The sequence below is a fragment of the Pelodiscus sinensis genome, chromosome 9 (genome assembly GCF_052426305.1).
Source record: "Pelodiscus sinensis isolate ZL-2025 chromosome 9, ASM5242630v1, whole genome shotgun sequence".
NCBI classification, from domain to species: Eukaryota; Metazoa; Chordata; order Testudines; family Trionychidae; genus Pelodiscus; species Pelodiscus sinensis.
Window position 1 is genome coordinate 46737616 of NC_143060.1, and position 16340 is coordinate 46753955.

Below are 16340 nucleotides of genomic sequence, written 5' to 3' on the forward strand. Positions count from 1 at the left end.
TCATTGTGTATCACCATTTATCACGTTCTAGAAAAGGCTGGCAAAATAATTTTTTTAGTGGCAACCTCATCTGTCTCCTTGGCAGACTCCTCAGGCAGTTTAGTTGAAAGCTCATGGGTTCCCCCTTACATTGCTGAGAGGTTAGACTGAGCCCTGTTGCCTTCCTGAATGAATGCTGTTACTGAATTGTCTTGTGATTTTGCCCTCATTAATGCATTGCTTAATCCTTTGTAGTTAAATATCAGACTTGAATATCAAACTGCTATTACAAAACTAAGAATGCTGTTTAAGATTACATATATAACCATGTACCTAAAAACTAATGCATGCTATTTTGAACTGTTTTATCGTATCCACTCTTCCTAGTCACGTGTATTGCGTTCAGCCTAGGCATCTACACCGTGTTCATCATGAGATTCTGAATTTAGTGTTGAATACATGCAAATGTATATTCTTTTTTACATCAAATTTAGTTTGGTATTTTTAAACTTCTGCTTGAGTAATTGATTTTTATTTGATTAGGAATGCACATCTAATGCAATGGGATTATCATAAAAACAATTTTAAAATAATCAGGATGGGCATATCAATATTTATTGAAATACTGGAAAAAATCCATTGGTGATGCATAACTCCTGCCAAGAACTGACATGACAATAGGTATTTCACTGATACAGTAAGAGAACTTCAACAAGTCACTAAACTGCACATTCTAAAAGTTGCATGGATTCAAATCCAAGGCATCTGCAGAACATCTGTAAAACAAATATTAAATGTTACAGATTGTCTGCTTACAAACACAGAAGTATTATAAACCAGCCAAGCCAAAACCTTTATAGTTCAGTCTGCTTTTACTAATATGTCCTGTAAACAATAAGGCAGTCATAAGTAAATGTCTGGTTACAAAGTAGTTAACCATTAACTTAGGGAGATTTTTATTTGAAAACTTTGAGCAATCTGAAGAGATTCTTGGAACCACAGATTCTGCTAATATATGTTACAGTTTATCTGAAACTATTCCCATTAACTTGTATGAAAATTGTTATATTTTACATCCTCTAGTCCTGTATATAGATAATGGTGCTGTGTATACAGTTAGAAAACAACACATTTTGATTTATTTTTAAGCTTTAATATTCAGTGAGGTTCACTGTAGTGTTTCCATAAAAACAAATCAAGAATTTACAGAATACGAACACTCGAAAAAGAAAATAAATATTTTCCCCATGTTGTACAGATGTGACCACAGCAATTTCACCACCGCGCTCAAACGCCATTCCTATCTTACTTTCTATAAGCAGAGCTGTTTTGTGTTTTCCACGTAATGCTTCCATCCCTATTGACTATACATGGTACCCAAATGAAATGTTTTCATATTACATTTGAGCTGTAAAACAGCATGAGTGGTGTTCCATAATGAGACAGACTTCTAGGTGCTGCTGACACTAGACTTAGCTAGGTTTGTACCCTACACATGGACAGAGTATTAGAGGTGATTAATACAGGTGATTAAAATAATCTGTTTTATACTAATAACTGATGTCTTTGGTATACAATGTACAATGTTTGGAAAAGAATTTAAGATAAGAATGCACCATGTTAAATTCACATAAAACAGAAGAAGCTACAAGTCACATAATTTACAATAGATTTAAATAAACTACATTTAGGATTATGAAGATTTACAGACATTTAATCAAGTGAGTGATTTTAATTTGTAAAGACCTTTGTATGTCCCTGAACTATGTTCCACTAACTTGAAGACATGCTACAGTAAACACACATATTTGGCTTCTTCATTCTGGCTATATCTTATATAAAGATGAAACCAAGGACCAATAAATTAGCATCATAATTGTCTACAGTGGAAACTATGATATACAATATAAATAAACTATTCAAAAGCCAGCAATCTTCATGAAAAAAATTAAGGGATTAGGAGTTTATACAGTTTCTACAAGTGATTGTGCAGCCGATAATCTCAAAAAATTAAAGTCTAAATGAGATTCCCTTTTTGATTTTAGTGTCTCACGACATACAGTAATTCAGTACTGGTAAAATAATTACCAATCAGAAAGCAACACTAAGGGAATCACTTCTTTGCAATCTTATCACAGATTTTTTTTCCCACAGGACCTAAAGAATGTAAACACTAGGCTTTTAAAATGTAAAGTATTAATACTCTGTTTTAAACATATGTTGATCCACATTTGCCCAGTTACCTTTTAGTATAATGAAATAAGGCAAGACTTTCATAACTGTGGCACTACATGTTATAATACTGATATCTTCATTTGGATAGAGATGTAATTATTTGTCCTTCTCCAATATTTGTTCTGCAGCAGACTTTGGTCTACATAGACATGGCAGTATCACTCTTCTTTACCCATGTAGAATATTTTTAAGTTACCAAACTTTTTTACAAAAATATTTGATTTAAATTATGTGTTTAAAACTTACTTTCTTCTTTTATTGGTAATTGTAAAGATTTCTTAGCAAGACATTTAAATTCACCAGCTCATACATTTTGATTTTTTTTTTTTTTTGCATAGCTAAATGCACTTTAGTTGTTGACTTGCATTATTTAGCAATGTTATCATTTGAAATCGCAGGAAATTTTCTTTATTTTTAAAAGAGACCAACTTTCAACAGGATGGTTAAAAGACTGTAAAACTTCAGCAAAAACTTATTTGGCATGAAAATCTTAGAAATGCCAGGGCAACAATGCCAGAGCCACGTTTTTGCCACTGTAATTGAAACAAGGTTGAATTGGCAAATTTGCCTTAGAGCAACTCTTTGTGATGTTTTATAGCCATCCCGTGTAATGCTCATAGAAGAGGGATACTGCCTGATTTAATTACATGAACACACAAAAAAAAACAAAAAACCTCAGAACATATTAAGAATGTCAATATAACTTATTAACAGATTCTTCATAATATCTATTTTCAGGCCTGAGACACAGACATTCAAAACCAGGCTTTTATGATTTGGTGGAGCTTCTAAACAGTATGTGGCCTACTCCAGACTTTTATTACAGACTGAATAGGTGCCTCAACATTTATCACAGGCGAAGGAAGGGTCGGGTCCTTGGAAGGATGATTGAAGATGTTCTTGGTGCAGTTTTGCATCCTTTAGAGTTGTTTTAGAAGTCCTGTTGTACAATGAAGGATTTTAGTGCACTCAATTTCTCCACTATATTTGCTTAATAACACAGATTAGTTTGTTCCTAAATTTCTTCATAGTGGCGATCAGAAAAGTTAAATACACAAGAATCGGGTTTTTTTTCATGTTGACATTAGTGATAGATCCACTTGTAAGTTTGTTTCATTCCAGTACAAAGTCCTATACAGATTCCTTTGGGGATGTGTAGCATTTGATTCACAGTTTGCAATACAAATACCCTGATAACATCACTTATTTACTATTAAGTATTTGATTATTATACCATTTTGCAAAGTCTTAAAACCAAGTTTTTAATTAGCATTGCTTGGAGCAGTTCAGAGTATTTATTTTCTTGAAAGCAGAAGCTCTAATGGGTATAATTTATGCTCTCTTTGCATGCAGCATTTCAATGAGAAGGTTGTTACATGGCACATCCCCATTTAGGTGTTTGTAGTAGAGGTATTCTTCGGCCTGCATACTGATGGCCCGGATTTCTGGTAGTCGCAGGAGAAGCTGCCCAAATTTGTCCGTCTGTTGTGGGTAGTTGCACATTGTATAGTCCAGCAGAGCAGCATTTACTTGTTCCTGAACACCTTCCACAAGCTGGAAGTTCTCAAGGTTTTTGACATCTGATGGAGGAAAAGAAAGTAACATTTCAATTGCATTTTAATTCTTGTTTATTAAGCAGTGTTTTACTTAATGGATTTTTTTTCTCTTGACAAAAGCATATTTTGCATGCTCCTGAATATTCAATAAATCCATTCTCCAACTTCCCTGGGAAAATGAGCACAAAAAACTCTAGCAAAGTGTCGTATTGAAATTTTGCATATACTTCAACTCAATTAGATACCAATGAATTTTGAGCAAGGTCAACTCCTTTCATAGCTTACAAAAGGAAAGGTTGAAGATTCCTGAAGTAGAGTACCATAATATATTGCCAGCAAATGAGTCCCCAGAGGAAGACCAGCTTTAACCCAGTATATTATACAATTCATATCATTCTGTATTAATTTTTTTGACCCAAGGTGAAATCTGTGTCCAGAGTATGATGTAGTTAATTCTAATAAAAAGTGACAGGATTCTTGTTTCTGTTTGACATTTTCTAAATGATTCTGAAAGCCTTTGACTTGTCTAGTCTATGCTAATGAACCATCTGGTACACTCCAGTGACTGCCAAAATAATCTTCCGTACTAGAAACTCTCTAAAATATACATTTCAATGACTAATGATCTTTATAAAATAAAACCCATGTCCTTTGGACAGAATAAAAGATTAGTGCCCTTTAAGCTGAATGTGCTTTGTAAATTCCAATACATTGATTTTCTTTGCTATTGGACAACTGTCATTCACATTGGTGAGGTGGGCACCATCAAATTGTTCATTCTAACAACCTATGATTTTCTATAGTTACTATAGAGTGCCTCTGAGCTCCCTAGGAATGTCAAAGAGATGGTTTTTATATCTGTCTTAGTTCCATAAAAGTTTGGTGGCATACTTGTAGGCTGCGTCTAGATTGGCATGATTTTCCGGAAATGCTTTTAATGGAAAAGTTTTCTGTTAAAAGCATTTTTGGAACAGAGTGTCTAGATTGGAAAAGTGTCTGTGCCACAAAAGCACTTTTTGCGGAAAAGCATCCTTGCCAATCTAGATGAGCTTTTCCGCCAAAAAGCCCCGATCGCCATTTTTGCGATTGGAGCTTTTTTGCGGAAAACAAATCTGAGGTGTCTACACTGGCCCTTTCATGCAAAAGCTTTGCGCAAAAAGGACTTTTGCCTGAACGGGAGCAGAATAGTATTTCCGCAAGAAGCACTGATTTCTTACAGTAGGAAGTCAGTGCTTTTGCGGAAATTCAAGCGGCCAGTGTAGACAGCTGGCAAGTTTTTCTGGAAAAGCGGCTGATTTTCTGGAAAAACTGGCCTGTCTAGCCACAGCCATTATGTCTACATTGAGGCTACGTCTACACTGGCATGATTTTCCGAAAATGCTTTTAACGGAAAACTTTTCCATTATAAGCATTTTCGGAAAAGCAAGTCTAGATTGGCAGGATGCTTTTCCACAAAAGCACTTTTTGCAGAAAAGCGTCCTTGCCAATCTAGATGCAGTTTTCCGCAAAAAAGCCCTGATCGCCATTTTCGTGATCGGGGCTTTTTTGCGGAAAACAGTACTGTGCTGTCTACACTGGCCATTTTGCGCAAAAGTCTTTCGGAAAAAGACTTTTGCCTGAATGGGAGCAGCATAGTATTCCCGGAAAAGCCCTGACAATCTTACATGAGATCGTCAGGGCTTTTCCGGAAATTCAAGCGGCCAGTGTAGACAGCTGGCAAGTTTTTCCACAAAAGCAGATGATTTTGCAGAAAAACTTGCCAGTCTAGACACAGCCTGAGTGTTATAATCCTCAAATGAGGTGCTGGTCTTACTTATTATTTATAAAAGTGTAAATTAAAGTTCTGTTCACTGTAACTGACACCACTAATTGAATTTCTTGATCTTTTTGTGTTTTTAGTTTCTAACAATACTTTCAGATTTTCAGAGTAACTAAACCATCCTGCTTACATGTATGCTCCAGATGCTGTCAAATTAACATCTTAATCTACAGGTTTTCAGAGGTCAAGGGAGAGAACCTGTCTTGGTTGTCAGCATAACATTATGACATAAATGAATGATAACAAGAAAGACAATAACAACGTTAATTAATATGAACTTAGGGGCCAAATTTTCACCTGTGCTGGTTGTTCCATCACAGGAGGCAGGGGATTTACTGAATTTCTACTTCTGGAGTCTCATTCAGATCTTATTATTGAAGGGAGGTGAATGGAATTATTCAGAACAAAAATGGGGTTTGCTCTCCCCCTCCACCAAATCCACCAATAGTCTGAGATACATGTGGCACTTGAGCTCAAGCTTTGACCTAATTTATTTTAAGCTTTAGGCTATTAATGTTAGAATGTGCTTTAATGCTTTTAATAAGTAGGAGTAAGGATAAGAATGCTTCAAGTGCAAGTAGATGAACACACAGTATAAATTACAGGCTAGGCAAAAAGGTGAGACCAAGCAAGTCCTATAACAAAAGTGATATAAATAATTCAGGAGTAGGCATTAATAAGTCATCTATGGTCAACAGTGTTTGGGACTTTTTGCAATTTGTATCTTGTAACAAGCAAGTTAGTCACACAGGCATGAAAAATAAATTATAAAGTAGCTTTTTTGGGGATTTGGGGTTTCATGTATTCATGGAACTGTCTGCATTGATGTATCAGAAGCAATGAGCAAGAGGTTGACCTAACTTTCCATGGTTGGCCTTATTGTTAATTATGGGTAGCCAACCAAACAAGGTTTCCCAGAAAATCACAAATAGGCAGGAGACAAACCATTGCCAAATATCATCCCAGGCATGTAAGGAAGGAAAGGTGTATAAAGAAGAAGTGCATCTGACTTTGGTGAGATACCTTACCAAAGGGATCTTAATCTTAAGTAAAATTAGCTTTCATGGAATAAGAGGGAAGAGCCTCTCATGGACTGATTAAAGACAGGAAGCAAAGGTCAGGAATAAACTGTCAGTTTTCAAAATGGGAAGAGGTAACTCTAGTGGTGTTCCACAGGGATCTGTACTGGGAGCAATCCTATTCAATATATTCATAAATTATTTGGAGAAAGGAGTAATCAGGGAGGTGGCAAAATATGCAGATACAAAATCACTTGAGATAGTGAAGCCCCAGGAAGACCGTATGAAGAGCTCCGAATACTTGGTGACTGGACAACAAAATGGCAGATAAAAATCAATGTTTGTAAATGCAAAGCTATCTATTTTGGAAAACATAATACCAACTATGCATATAACATGATGGCGCCTAAATTAGATGTTACTACTCAAGAAAGAGTAATTGTAGATAGTTATCTGAAAATGTCTACACAATGTGCAGCAGAAGTAAAAAAACAACAACCAAACAAACCACCAAACAGAATGGTGGGAATCATTTAGAAAGAAATACATAATAGGACAGAAAATATCATATTGCTGCTATATCAACCTATGGTATGCCCACATCGTGAATACTACATGCAGATGTAGTCACCGCATCTCAAAAAAAGATACATTGGACTGGAAAAGGTTCAGAAAGGGCAACAAAATTATTAGGGGTTCAAAACAGATGCTATCTGAGAAATTAATAAAACTGGGACTTTTCAGTTTGGGAAAGAGATGACTAAGTGAGCATATAAGAGGTTTATAAAATCATGATGTGTATAAAAGATAAACAAGGAAGAGTTATTTACTCTTTCCCATAAAACAAGAACTAGGGGCACCAAATGAAATTAATAGGCTGCAGGTTTAAAACAAACACAAGAAATTATTTCTTCACATGACACACAGTTAAGCTATGGAACTCCCTGCCAGAGGATGTGAAGGCCAGGACTTTAACAGGGTTCAAAAAAGAACTAGGTAAATTCATGGAGGATAGGTCCATCAATGGCTATTAGCTCAGATGGGCAGGGATGGTGTCCATAACCTCTATTTGTAAGAGGTGGGAATGGGCAACAGGGGATGGCTCACTTGAGGCACATCTAAACTACATTCCTCTTTCAAAAGAGGAATGTAAATGAAGCAAATTGAAAGTGCAGATGAAGCGCGGATTTAAATATCCCATGCTTCATTTGCATTTTCGCATCTGAGTGCTTTTTCGAAAAAGGGTTTTTCAAAAGTGAAAGTGCAGTCTAAACGGGGTTCTTTTGAAAAAATGTCCTTTTTCGAAAGACCCCAAATGCCTCATTTTTTTAGGAGTATGGATTCTTTTGAAAGTTTTTTTTTAAAGAACCCCGTCCAGACTGCGCTTTCACTTTTGGAAAAAAAAAACTTTCGAAAAAGCGCTCGGACACGAATATGCAAATGAAGCGTGGGATATTTACATCTGCGCTTCATTTGCACTTTCAATTTGCTTCATTTAAATTCCTCTTTCGAAAGAGGAATGTAGTCTAGCCATAGCTTTGATGATTATCTGCTCTGTTCATTCCCTCCGAGGCACCTGGCATTGGCTCTTGTTGGAAGACAGGATACTGAGCTGAGTCTGTATGGCTGTTCTTATGTTCTGTTCTTATCTTTGGTGAGTACCCGAGAAGCTAATGTAAGCTGGACCATCACGTCCCACTTACTGTGTAGTCCACTGATTATATTTTTACCTGTTTCCTATGTCTTCAGAAGTTTGATTATGGCAACACTAGGGATTTGCTGTTTCTATGCATTTGGTTTTTTGTTCCTTTGCATGGATGATTTGGGCTCTTTAGTTATTAAACACTGGCAGATGTGCCTGGTGTTGCTGGGCCTTAACTCTTTTGGGCTATGTCTACACTCGTGGCTTCTTACGCAAGTAGGGCCGTTCTTGTGCAAGAATCTGCAGAGTGTCCACACTGCCCACCCGCTCTTGCACAAGGAAATTTACAGTACGGCGTGCTAAGAGAGGGCTCCTTGCACCAGAGCTACACTCTTTTTTATCAGGTGTAAGCTTTCTTGCGCAGGAGCTCTTGCACAAGAGGGCAGTGTGGACACTCAGCAGGGATTTCTTGTGCAACAAAGCCCTATGGCTAAAATGGCCATCAGAGCTTTCTTGCACAAGAGAGGGTCCACACTGCCATGGGAGCTCTTGTGCAAAAGCACAGTGTGCACATGGCAGTGTGGACGTTTTCTTGCACAAGACTTCTTGCACAAGAACCCTTGTGCAAGATGTTCTTGCGCAAGAAGCCGCCAGTGTAGACATAGCCTTGGGATGGAGGATGCAGGAGTCAGGGAACAGAGTGGAGACTTCAGGAGTCAGGGCAGGGGGGTTGGAAAGTGTGTGTGTGTGTGGGAGATCAGAGCAGGGAGTGGGGATGTGGGGAGGTTAGAGTCTGAGCAAGGGTTTGGGAGGTATGAGAAGGCTGAGGGTAGGTTGTGGGGATGCAGGAGTCAGGGCAGGGAGTGAGGGCTCAGGGTAAAGGGTAGGGGTGTAGGAATCAGAGCAAAGGGTTAGTGTGTGGGGGGCAGCAGTGAGGGTTCAGTGGTGAGGAATGACTCAGGGTAGGGGATAGGCGGTGAGGCAATGCAAGAGCAAGGGTTTGGGGGTTAGGAGAGGTGCGGGCAGGGATCTGGCAGGCTCATTGGGGTCTCCCGTAATGGCAGGGGTGGCGCAGTCTGGAGAGAGGCAGGTCCTTGGGGCCACCTGTGATGGCAAGGGCGGTGCCGTTGGTGTGGCAGGGGCAGTGGGGGCTGCATTAAAAGTTTGGGCATCCCTACACAACCCTGTGACGTCTGTTCATGGGTGCTGCAGGACTTCTCCCTTCCCCCTCCTCTGCATGCTGCTATTGACCAGCAGAGGGCTATCTGCTGCCAGATCGGGGCAGAGAGGAGTCCTGCAGCTCTGCTCTGCTCCCAGAGAAGCCCATGAGTCCTGGTAAACTGGAGAAGGGGAGAGGCAGGAAGCCCCCGGCAGCAGCCGCACAGGATTGTGAGGGGGATAGGGAAGTTGGCAAGGTGCTGTGTGGGGTGGGGGGAGAGAAAAGGAGAGGGAAGCCCCAGGCTCCTAGCTATAGCAGAGCCATGAGGGGAGAGGGGAGGAGAAGGGAGGGAAGCCAGCCCTAGGCCTCCTGCAGAAGCCACGTGTTGGGGGGCAGGGGAGAGGGAGGGTAGAATCTAGCCCCTGGCAGAAGCTGGAAGAGGCCCTCAGCTGCATAGGCCCCCATAATTGGTAAGGACAGCCCTGACCTGTGGGATGTGGGGACCAGTATGGGAGGTGGGGAACCCTGCCCAGCATGGGAACCTTACCCATGGACAGTGGCCTGGCCAGTAACATTCAGAGCCTCTCCCCCAGCCCACCACTGTCTTACTGGTGTGGCCGCCCCACCTTTGGTCATTTTGCAGTATAACTGTCTCTCTTACCAGCCCCCTCCCTTTCCGTGTTATGGAGAACAATCCCATTCGAGGCAGTAAGAAACTCCCATACACCAACAGATAAATAGGGAGTCTGCAGGTTAGACTGTATTAAATGAACAATTTTGTATTACACAATCAGTACTTCAAACAGCATCTTATAAATGTAATTTTTGAACAACGGCTGCTTTCAGATACTGTGGACCTGATCCAAAACCTATTGAAAAGGCCGGGCATCCTTTTACTTAAATGGATTTTGGATTAGGCCATATTTTAGGTCAAATTATTATAATATTTTAAAGAGCACATGACTTCTATTCTATGTTCTTAAACGTTACTCATGTAATGTATTTTCATTGTAATGTCAAACAGCTTCTCAATTCTTAGCAGAGATGAAGCACAACCAAAGTCAGAATACACACACTACCTACTTAGGGGGTTTTTCTTGTATTTTTTTTAAAGGCTAAGTATGTGCTGCTGGGATACACATTCTGCTGCCAGATGTGCTGGTACCAATTGGAGTCAACGAGGCTGCACCCTGTCCTTAGTTACACTTGGGCTACCTGTGGCCTGTGCCATTAGTTATGCCTATGTGACCCTTTTTGCGTCCAGTGGCTCAATTTAATTTAGTGGAGGCTGCATGGAGGTGAATGCAGAATCTGTCTCTGAGATTTTCTCATCACAGTGCACTCATATAGAACAGTGATGCTCACTCTCGTAGTGCCATATAAATAACTTCAGTTAGCAACAACATCAAACACCAATGCTAGTCAAGTTGAAAATATACTTCTTAATGCACTTACTCTAGAGGAGTAGTCTTCATAAAGAATTAGCATTATCTGTGGTCTTGGAAACCCCCCCGCATTTCTCAAATTATGTAACAAACAAATGTAGAAAAGCACAGGAGATTGAAGCATTGACATCATAGGAACACAGGCTTCATCGATACAAGATTGTTATGGGGCACTGATATCATGATATAGGCTTCATTGTGATGCCCATTATCCCTATACCATACAGTATTTACTTCATTCTTTTCTGTGGAACCCTTATGGATGTACTGGGATGAATAACACTGAAAGGAAAATACAAAATGTATGGTATGTCTGTAGTTGTCTTCAGCTTTTCAGGTTGTATAATACCATTGGGCTCATTGATGCTTCCTGATTGATGTGCGTTTAGCTGATTATTTATAAATGTGGCACTTAAATTTTGATTTTCTTTTATTCTATCAGTTGTTTTAGGATTTTTTTAACATTTGTCATTGTACCTCTAGGTAAAGCGATTTGATTTCACTATAAACATATTTACCATCTGAATAAAGAAAGATTCTATGGCCACTAATGTTTTATGTGGACATAGTGGCAGTCATCATGCTGAAATCAACTGGGATAAAATTCACCTAGCAGGTAGAGTAAGAAAATCTGCAATGCTTTTTATAAAATTATTCAACCTATTCTGGATTTTTTTGTCGTCTATATGTCTCCTATCTAACTTTGTATCTCTTAGTGAGATTTTAAAGTACACATTTAAAATTAATATAATAAATTAGTTTCTAAGATTTAAAAACTTGCAAAATAAAATGAGCAGAAATAGACCACCCTTCCACCCATACACCCTTTAAATTCTAGCAACTAGAAAACACATGTTGTGTTGCTACAGTAAGTCCAATCTCTTATCTCATCTACTTTATACACTCAGGGACTAATTACCAACTTTTTACATGAAACAGCCTTACTGCGAGCTCACAGTGGGATGTACATCTTTTTCCATCCTTATTGGAGAGTAAACCCTTAGGTCTTCTGGAATATATTACATATTTTACTAGAACTAGCAATAGCTGTTCTGTCAAACTATAGCATTTGTGTTCTCTATAGTTTGCTTCTGAAGATGAAGACAAAAAATTATTATAGTGGTGCCAGTAGCAGCCCTTTAGTCATAGTAAAGGTCTGTCAGTATTCCTACTAAATCCTCAATTTTCAGGGGTTCATACCTCTGTCATAAAATTATGCTCTAAGCTGAAACTTTGCATACAAAATGAGCGCACTTGGGTTCTGAAGAAAACACTTTTGCATATTTTCCAAAAAATGGGTCTGGCCTTTAGAGAGGGGGAAAATATTTAGATTTCAGAGAGATTCCCTTCCCTCCATGCTCCAAAACTTGAATTACTAACATTTGGTGCCCTATTAATCTATAGAGAGCACTCGGGTTGGGAATTTTGAAAAGAAAAATGAAAGAGAATGAGAGATTTATCTTTGAAAAATGGTTACTGTGCAGGAGCTGTGTAAATACTTTTCAAAGAAGATTAATTAATTTTTATTACTTCATTCATTTCACCAGCCACTCCTATCTGGATCACATGAACCAACTGGCCATGTACATACATAGGAATCAAGACTACTTCTTCTCAAGACTGGCATTCTTGGCTCCTACTCTGATAACACATAGGAGAATGCTCAATATTGTCCTCAACATTGTGAGATATGAGAGGAGAATTTTTCCAATATTTCATTTTCTCTTCTGTTAGAGCTCCCCAAATCACATTGGGCTGCAACATTTGAATCAGGTAGATTTCAACAATATTTTAGACCAATAGTTTTTTTTTTGGCTGAATTTGCAACACTTTACATTAACTTTCTATTCTCAAAGATCAGAACATGATCCATATTTCTGCAACAATATATGCTCCCTTAAATGTTTAGCATAATATCCACTTCCTTTTGCACCAAAATATTTTCTAATTGCCTCCTACTCCTGTTAAACTCTGCAGAGAAATATGACTAGGAGTGAACTGTTTCTTCTGACTTTGCACAAGTTCCTATGACATAAGCTTGTGTAACCCAGAAGACAAGGATATCACTGAAGACTAATTTGACTACCAGAATCTTTATTACTGGGGACAATACATGAAAAGAATGAAGCCAGTTTGATTCTCAGGTTGAATTTGAAGGGCTGATGGATGAAACCAAAACCATTATGAATTTTATACATTTATTTTTTAAATAATTGAGACAATAAAAATAGAACCCTACAGAAGCATATTTACCATACCACTTTTCAAAGCCATGATAAATTTAAGTCCTGCTCCAAACCCTACTGACTTTAAGGGTCACAGATCAAATGCTTACATTTATTATTAAACTTTGTTTCTCAAAGGACTCAGCTGTAAGGAAAATTTATAGGAAAATACGGCAGTATGGTTGATGTATACAAACTGCTTGAGTGCCCTGTAAAAGATCTTTTGCCTCCTCACCATGTACACAGTAGCTGAAGCACCCTTCAGACTCAGCCTCCTGAGGTCACAACTGACACTTAAACATGAACTTCTTTGGCCTCTGAGCAGTCAGGTGCTGGAACTCCCCACACTCTCCTCTTCCCTTTTCCCCTCATACCTTCCCTCTTCCCTCCATTCCTTCTGTCCATTTTTTTCTTCATTATTCACCTACCTGTCCATCCAATTAATAAAACAAATAAACCTGAATCTAATAAGCCACATGCCAAGCATTTGAGTGACCACATGACTTGCACCTTTTCCCTAAATGTATTTATATTTTTTCTTTTAAAATTATAAACCCCGGCAAAGTCACAACAGGGAGTCAGAGCAGCTGGCTGCTGCACACTAATGGAAGGAAGGTATACTAGGCTCTGGGTGAAGTTTTCTGTTCCCTGAGTAAACAGGGGCTGAGCCGACTGCAGCATATTCAAGTGGGCGCCTAGGGCCAATTAAGAGCATGCTGGAAGCAGCAGACTAATCAGAGTACTGGTCACCCATTAAGGCCTGCTGGGGCTTGTTTATAAGGCCTCCCGACAGGGAAGGCATTTTAATGCAAGGTCTTAGAGTGAGAAGGTGAACTGTGTGTGAGACCTGAGGACTACAAGCAACACTGAGTCCCATGGAGGAGCAGGACTGACTTGCTTAGGTACCAAAGGAAAGGTGCTGGGAGGGATTGTTTTGGGGAAGTGACCCAGAGAAGAAGCTGCCAGAGTAGGAGTAAAGAAACCCTGTATGTTGCCACTGCCTTAGACTCCCTGGGCTGGAACCTGAAGTAATGGGCAGGCCCGGGTTCCCGCGAGCCCTCCCCACACCACTACAGAGTCTGCCCCTGAAAGGGGAGAGCAGGACTCCAGAGGGGTTTTCGCCCCACACTGTGGACTAGATATGATGAGCAGGGCTCAGTAGCTGTGACCCTTGCCTCTAGGAAAAGAAGAGGCTATGTGGAGGGTCACAGTGAGAATCTGAGGCAAATACTGTCCCCAGGAGTGCGGGATTCCCGCGGCACTGTCAGAGCTTTTCCACAATATGCAAGGTTAAATGGCAAATGTGATATTTGGGGTCTATCCAAAATAAGGCTCCCCAGAGGTTTCTGAAGTTGAACAAAAGATGTTAAGACCTGGCTAATCCACTAATCATGTAGTCAATAACATTTGTATTGACTATACAGTTAGCTGATAAGGAAAGGCTTCCTCAGTCCTGACTTGTGCTGGGTCCGGGAGCTACCCCCACGGTGGTTCAGCAGGTTAAATGTAGTAAGACCTGGGTGCAAAGGCAGCCTGGCCCCTACTACATTTAAACAGTGGAGACACACAGGGGGTCGCACTCCAACCCAGCACGAGATGGGACTGAGTTGGGATTGCTCAGTCCTAGCTCTCACTGGGTCCAGAAGCCCCTGTCGGTGGGAGGTCCCAGTGGGAAACAGAAAAACCCCACAGACAGGGGCTGCTGCCGCAAAGCAGCCCATCTGTGGTGGCCTGGGCTGGCCATGGCCAGTGGCAGCTCCGGCAACAGCCCCTGTTCACAGCCAGCCCCAGCTGCTGAGGGCAGAGGCTGCTCCAGCGACAACCCCTGTTCACAGCCAACCATGACTGTGAACAGGAGCTGCTTCCAGAGCAGCCTTTGCCCGCAGCCAGCTTGGGCCGCTGCAGGCAGAGGTTTATTGGTAGCATCCTCCCTTGTTCCCTCCCAGCGTGGAGATGGTGCTGGGGGGGGGGGGAAATCAGCTTTTAAGTCAACTCCCCCCAGCACCAGCTCCTGCTTTCTCCTCGCCCCCTGTTGCCTCTGATAGAAGTAGCAAGTGGGGGGCGGGGGGGAAAAAGGGGGAGAGGGAAATGAGTAGTTGACTCTATTACTCGCTTACATCCCTAAGTTGAACATGCTCAATTATGGGATCTCTTGGAAAATGTGGGCAGAAGAAGCTTGCTGAAGGTCACACAGAAAATAGACTCTATTTACTCTTCTTGTGGCATGGAAAGTAGACACACTACATGTATTGCTCCCTGCCACGGGGAAAGAAGGCAGGTGATGTTCATGCTTGGTTGTGCAATGGGTAGCTGTGTGCTACAGTGAAAGGCTCTGGCCATGGGAAATGATCCAGCAGGAAGAAACCAGTGAGGAATGTTCAAGCCTTTCCTCATTGCCTCTAGAACTTTTTACTGTGTCAGGGAAAGGGTCTGGCAGCAAGAAACTATACTGCTAAAATACACATGGGGGACTCTCCTGGGGCATGTAGAGAGCTTTGTGGATAGTTTGGGGAATGTACACTGGGGGTTCAGGCATATGGGACACTGTATTTGTGTAAGCTGAGTCTTACTGTTGACACTGTTATTTGTTAGCCACAAACAGTGTAGTGTGTCGTGTTTGGACTCTACATGCTTCCAGATATAAAATAGAACCCATATTACTTGATTCCTATGCAAGTCCCCTTTCCACAGCATGACTTGTGAGGTGAGGCTGAGGGAGTGGGGCTTATTTAGTCTGCAGAAGAGAAGAGAGATGGGGGATTTGATAGCAGCCTTCAACTATCTGAAGAGGGATTCTAAAGAGGATGGAGAGAAGCTGTTTCAGTGGTGACAGATGACAAAACAAGGAGCGATGGTCTCAAGCTCCAGTGAAGGAGAGCAAGGTTGGATATTAAGAAACTATTTCCCAGGGAGGGTGGTGAAGCACTGGAATGGGTTACCAAGGGAGGTGATGGAATCTCCACCCCTGGAGGTTTTTAAGGCCCTGCTTGACAAAGCCCTGACTAGGATGATTTGGATGCGGTTGGTCCTGCTTTTAGGAGAAGTTGGACTTAATGACCTCCTGAGGTCTCTTCCCATGCTGTGATTCTATGAGTCTATGACTATTGTCTAGAAATATTTGTACTATTAAGCAAGCTAATGTTTTCATTTGCCCAATTATTCTCCTTACTGCAGGCTTCCAAACATTTCTCTAACCAAATGTGTCCTAATCTATTCAGTGAAATTATGAAATTTATGAAATTATTAGAAATGGTGGGTGGG

The 16340-nt window shown here is 40.5% G+C and overlaps 1 protein-coding gene across 4 annotated transcripts in view; it reads right to left on the reverse strand.

The window, feature by feature from the left end:
* Nucleotides 1-576: 576 nt before the first annotated feature.
* Nucleotides 577-16340, reverse strand: part of NR5A2 (nuclear receptor subfamily 5 group A member 2) — a 125396-nt gene continuing 109632 nt past the window's right edge. For all 4 annotated transcript variants that reach the window (XM_006135394.5, XM_075936680.2, XM_075936681.2 and 1 more), the window contains one exon: nt 577-3794. In XM_006135394.5, the coding sequence (XP_006135456.1) occupies nt 3547-3794 (248 nt within the window). In that variant the 3' untranslated portion in view covers nt 577-3546. The remainder of the gene's footprint in view (nt 3795-16340) is intronic.